The sequence below is a fragment of the Arachis hypogaea genome, chromosome 14 (genome assembly GCF_003086295.3).
Source record: "Arachis hypogaea cultivar Tifrunner chromosome 14, arahy.Tifrunner.gnm2.J5K5, whole genome shotgun sequence".
Lineage (NCBI taxonomy): Eukaryota > Viridiplantae > Streptophyta > Magnoliopsida > Fabales > Fabaceae > Arachis > Arachis hypogaea.
The window spans coordinates 11,908,153-11,914,317 of record NC_092049.1 but is presented as its reverse complement, the minus strand read 5'-3'; the positions used below and the strand labels follow the sequence as shown (position 1 = coordinate 11,914,317).

Genomic DNA, 6,165 nt, shown 5'->3' with positions numbered 1-6,165 from the left:
AATTCTAACCCATACAACATGGATACTAGAAGGAAGCCCTCAACCATGGCAATCGAATGTTTGGAAATGTTCCATGGAATCGATCGAACTGCATTCAGGATGCTACGCAAGTCCTTCACCGTGAAGTTAAACAGTCCCTGATGGTCATGGCATTTCTACTGTCAATGGAGACATGGACTGAATGGTATTGTGCAAACAGCCATAAAAAATGAAGGCTGGTTTATGAACAGTCTTGCCGATGAATGTGTCATCTGTTTGCAATGCCTACTATCTCAGGAGTTCTCTGGGTTGTGGAGAAGTCCAGAAAACTCGAAACCCTCGGACACGTGCTGAAAACTGAGCTCACGTTATACCAGGTTCATAGGATGAGATCCGTCCTCCTAACTCTAATTCCCGATACCCTATCAACCATTTGCGCTAGAATTCTAGGCGACATAACGATGGATGCGTGTGGTTGGAGTACCAGAGGACTCCTAAAGAACTATGGGTTTCAACACACAGGACCAGTGCATATCGGTTGCACCAGAGGCATTGAGTAGACATAACAATGGCCGAAGATTGCATATGCAACAAGGAGGAAGGCAAACTGAGCAAGATAAGGGAAAGCAGAAGTACGTCTGCAAGGAGCTGGATGACGCGGAACGTCCAAAGACACTGACCGTATGCTTCGGTCGAGAGTCCATGCCCACTGCAGATGGCATTGCTGAGTTTTTCTGCAACATGTTTGGTCATGTGGTTCAAAGGGTGACAGTCATGCCTCGGAGGGACAAAGACTCGGGTGATTTTGCTTTTGTTCTTTTCAACGACGCATCAATCCCGCGCATTATCATGGGGGACAAAAATGTCGTTCATCATACCATACAAGGCATGAAATGTTGGATCAGATGGTGGACAGGAACACATTATCGCTGTGTGAATTAGTCATACAATATACGATAAAGGTTAGTGTCTTTTTTTCAAATAATCTAGTTCCAACAGAATCTTTACTTGTTAAGGGAGACTGAAATATACGTTATAGGCTCATTTTTAATATCCAAGTTAGATTATCTTTCCATGTTACTTGATTCTGTTGATAGAATCTTGATCAATCCGGTTCCTTATTCGGCTGTGGTCATGAAGTTTAAATTGGAATAACAAACCCTACGACCATTAATTAAGTTAATGTCGTTTGGAGTCCTTCACCATCACCTCCCAAACATAAGATATTATTATGTACTTGAACTTGTGGGACTAACGTAGAGACATACCAGGAATGTTTTTTGGAAATATATTACTTGAATTCACCTTTTTAGTTGGCATTTTAAATCGGACTGGTGTATGTGGCAGACACTTTGTGTATAAGTTTTAATTTTTTCGTGGGCCTAAAGCTGTTGTTAGGAAAAAAATCTTTCTAAAACGTCAAGGATTATACACTATGACCAAAAATTCAAATGACATTTAAGTGGGCAGTGACAATGTACTTGTTTTGGAAATCTAGTACGTTTTTTTTTTTCTTAACTTTTTTAAAACCCAAAACCGGGAGAGTGCTCCAATAAAAATAACAAAGAAGAAATCAAATAAACCCAGCATTCTTGAGGGAATACAATATTGTGACAATGATTTGTTATGGCCACAAACAAATCTTAAACAAGAAGAATAGCTAAACCTATATTTTCATGGTAAAACTGATTGTTTTCCCACATGCTATTGTCCTCATATATGATATGTGCAAACAGTATCATTTGCATTCAGTAGCATTGTATTTGCATGCAGTAGCAGTCACTATCTGGTCGATACACTGCTGATAACAAACGTAGTCGCAATAAAATAGAAGCAAGATATGCACCATAAATACAAACCATAGTATATCACAACTGGTCACCAAATGTCAAACACATTACATCACATACAAAATAACACATTAAGATAACATTTTGATTAATTACACTACACAGAAAATTTATAGGTCTGCATAAATCTGTTAAGTTGACCCCTGGTTGACAGACGAGTCAGGAGAGGTCTGGTCGCTGTCGCTTACTAGGACCTGCCTCAGGCCCCCCACCATGTTGCCTCTTGTTTACACTGTAGTTGAGTTAAAAAAATTTAGGCATAAAACATGAAAACGTGAGAAATTAGACCAGAAAATAATGGTCCATGTTACTAACCCTGACTGCTGAGTATCGAAATATTACTGTTGTTGGCTCCGGCTGTGATTCCTAAGGAACATCTCGGTCTGGTAGACTCTAAGTTGGGCTTCTTTGTTGAGTAAGCCCGCACACCGAAGCTAAGCGTTGAATAATATGGTCAGGCAAACCTTCGCCGCATACAGTTCATCAACAACACACGGAGGTTCATCTTTCCGGTTAATGTCCCTGACGATCATGTAGAATACTCCCCAGCCAACGTACCTAAGCTCCACACTCAGCAAAGAACTTCGTCTGTACATGCACCGTATCCACCTAAATCAGTTCCCTTTATCCAGAACCTATTACCATCTCTCTTGGGCGTGATGTGGAGGCAATTGTCTTGAGTGTCAACCAAATAAAGATCAGTGGTACTGTACCACTTGAAGAGATTCACGATATTAGGTGGGAATTCAACATCATCCTGTGACGGAACAAGACAACACCATGGCAACTTAGTTTTCCAAATATTTTTTAACAGAATCATAACAACGAAAGAAGGCAAAATTGTGGATATACGTACATCTGTTGCAAAGAGCCCGAAGACATAGAACTGGTTGTAAGATTGTTGAATGTTCCTTAATGCATTAACATACCTAACCAACATGTAGAAACAACAACAAATAAAACATAGGGGCCCGAAACCTAAAAGAAGAGAGTAGACAAATATTTTGTGACTCTTTATTTACTTATTCTATGCATGCAGTTATTTAAATATGCTCGATTTTATTCTTTACAGATACGGCTGCTATCAAAGAGGTAGTAAAAATTGAAGAAGATACTTACCGGAATCCAGACTCCATTCTTGGTTAATTACTTCGACGATGGCTGTGGTTGAAGGGAGGGAGATGCCAAGGAAGTTTTCAGACGAAAATAGTTGATTAATGAGTGTAACTTTTTTTCTTTTCAGTTATTTTGCTATGTTACTATGTTAGTTGAGAATTTATTAACCTTTTAATGTAAATTAATCAAACGTCGAATCAGTGGTAGAGGTACTTATTATTAGCCAACTCTGTGTTATCCAATGTTTGGAAAACGTAAAATATCCTTTAATTCATTGATTATCAAAATGTTTTGGAAATGTGTCGTTTATAAATGTGCAAAGATTTTTTTAGTTTTATGTAGTTTAATAATTTTCATTGAAGAATTTAAATGTAAACAATAATAGTTATCAAAATGGGTAGTCACAGGCATTTTAAAAAGAAAAAAAGATACCCAGTAATCAATTATTTAAAAAATTGAATTTAAATTTAAAAATTTTAAATCGTTTGTTTCGAGTTTCTAGCGGTTTTATTTTAATCTAGCATTAATAAGATAGTAACAATTGTTGTAGAAATTAATTTTCAATGGAAATAGTAGTAGTTACGTATAAACCGACTAATTAAATTAATTATTTTATTTAAGTCTTAAAATGTGTTCCAATAACTTTGCAAACATTAATGCGGTTAATAACAAACAATTAATAATTTCATTTTCCTAGGATTTCTTTTTTTTTTTTGGGAGGTAAATTAAATTTTATTTAGTTTTTCTTTGAAAACGAAATTGATGGAGAGGGATTTACGGGGAGTTATTGGGATAGAACAGAATATTTGTTGGAGATTATCGAAAACCGCAAGGTTTAAGTAGCTAAATTACTCACTAAATTTTTTTTTTAAACGCCGCGTTTTTAACCCCTCATTTTTTACTATATATTTTCTTTTCATTCACAAGCGTGTAACATAAGTATCCTTCAGTAATCACTATTCACCTTCCATCTTCCTTCACAAAACACTTCGCATAGTAACCCCAACCTAACACAGAATTTGCTGCTGAAGGTATCAACTCCAACAGCTTCGTCTCGGAGAAAATGTCAAACAAGGTGAAACTCTATCCTAACTCTTCTCCTGATAGTGATCAGTTGTTAATCATCATCTGCATGTAGTGTGAATGTAATAAAAATGTAATCGTTGTAAAATCAAAATAAGATAGTTAAGCATTTTTTAAATGAATGGGTGACTGATTTGGGTTTCTGATTTGTTCGTCTGAAAAGGATTTTATGCATTTAGGTTTGATTAAGATTGTTCTGTTAAAGATTCAATAGATCACCACAGTAAACCAGTTCAACAAAATATAGTTGCACTGTTTGTGGAAAAATTGAACCACTTTGTTTCCAATTCCAAAAACATTCATGTGTGTTGATTTTAAATCAAAAGATTCGACTGTATAAGGTTTTTTAAATGAACTCTGATTCTGTTCCTTTTTGAACTTGGCAACTGTGTGACACTTGCCATAGATGACGTCTTCGAAGGACAAGGGTAAGAGAGTTCAAGCGATTGATAACGGTACGACACAGAACTACAAGATGAGGTTTCTTAAGCCAGTAATAAGGCCTTCAATGTTCAAACTGGTAATTAACATCCGTTTCCTTAACACCTCTTAATTTTAAGGTTTTTGCAATGCTATCGATGTTTTGACAGAACTTGACCTATTTGTAACTGTCATTACCTATAACTCCCGATGAGCTACCAAACCGTACCCCCTACCTGGACCTGGTTGTGCCTGACGGAAGGAATAACCCCTGTAAGTGCTTCTGGACGCAACTCCAAAGTGGCAAAATTGCATTGTCTCGAGGCTGGGAGGAGTTCTATCAGATGTACAAAATCAATCTGGACTCCATGCTATATTTCACACACAAAGGAAACTCCAATTTCCAAGTTCGGATTTTTGATTTTGGTGGCATTGAGAATTCATACCAACTCCGTGATCCTGAAGAACCACCATATGTAAGGACTGGTAATTATGAAATTGCAAAGTGTATCAACATCCCTCCTTCAGCCAGTGCTAGAGCGGTTGCCGCAAAGGTCAAAAGCAAGTGGCCTTTTTTTGTGATGGACCTAACTGCTCGCATGATGTCGTCGCGATTGTTGGTAAGCGTTAAATTGTTGCAACAATTTGGTTGAAATATTGTTTTACTGAAGTAAGCATTAAATTAGCTAATACTAACTGAAATTTCTTGTGTTATAATCAGTCGAACATCCCTCATCTCAGTCACTTCACTGGTCAGAGGCATCCTATCATCCTCACACATGGCCACATACAGGTCGAAGCTACATATACAAGGTACAATAGAAAAAGGGATGGTAGCTTCGGCGTTATTTCTGGAGGATGGGAGAACTTTGCTTCATTGTGCAACTTCAAGCCAGGTGGTGTGGGGGTCTTCGAGGTGATATCAAAGGAGCCAGTGACGATCATCCAGGTTCGATGCAGATAGGATGCATAACGATGAGTGGCTGAAGGCGCTTAGCCCCTGTGTTTGACCTCTTTGTCATAATATATCATGCTAAGACTTTTCCCGTAGGTTTAGAAAGTATTATATGTTTCTTGTTTGTTGAACAATTACATTGACTTTTTTTGGGTGTTATTAAGTTGAAAACAACTTTTGGTATTAACTAAAACAGAATCGCATTCGCAAATATTATAGGTTTCTGCTCGTTTTTTAATTGACTTTTCCATTTTAACTTGATTGGACAAAAATTAGTTTTCCAAGTACAAATGGCAGAGTTGCCTTAATTTTTTTTTCTGAAGTATAGCCAGGATAAATTGATTACTTTGTTGGCCTTTACAAAAAATAAAAAAAAAAATTGGCCCAATAGGTGAGGAAGACAACAAAATCTCATATTTTTGTAGGTGGAACTCTCTTTATATGTTGGGTTTTAAATTGACAATTTAAAGGGGGATTTTTTTTAAAAATTGGTTTGGTTTGACCTTAAAATGTTTAAGAAAAAAAGTAAATCGAGAAAGATGAAAGCACCGGTAATGTTTGAATGAAGCCGTATGTCACCAGTTTTTTTGTTTTTTTTTTAAGTTGGTTTAATGAAAAATGTTTTTCTTTTTGATACATGAACAGAATAGTAAAAACTTAATTCGGCCCAATCAATGAGTAAAATAGCCCAACCGTAGTTTCTTTTAATGACTCAAGGGTGGGTAATTTATTGTGGTTGGGCTTGGATCTCAGCTGGGCCAC

The 6,165-nt window shown here is 36.8% G+C and overlaps 1 protein-coding gene across 1 annotated transcript; it reads left to right on the top strand.

Moving 5' to 3' along the window:
- Positions 1-4,434: 4,434 nt before the first annotated feature.
- LOC140178477 (uncharacterized) lies at positions 4,435-5,412 on the top strand. The gene is made up of 3 exons (XM_072215568.1): positions 4,435-4,548; positions 4,664-5,068; positions 5,170-5,412. The coding sequence occupies exons 1-3, from the start codon at positions 4,435-4,437 to the stop codon at positions 5,410-5,412; spliced, it is 762 nt and encodes a 253-aa protein (XP_072071669.1).
- Positions 5,413-6,165: the final 753 nt, after the last annotated feature.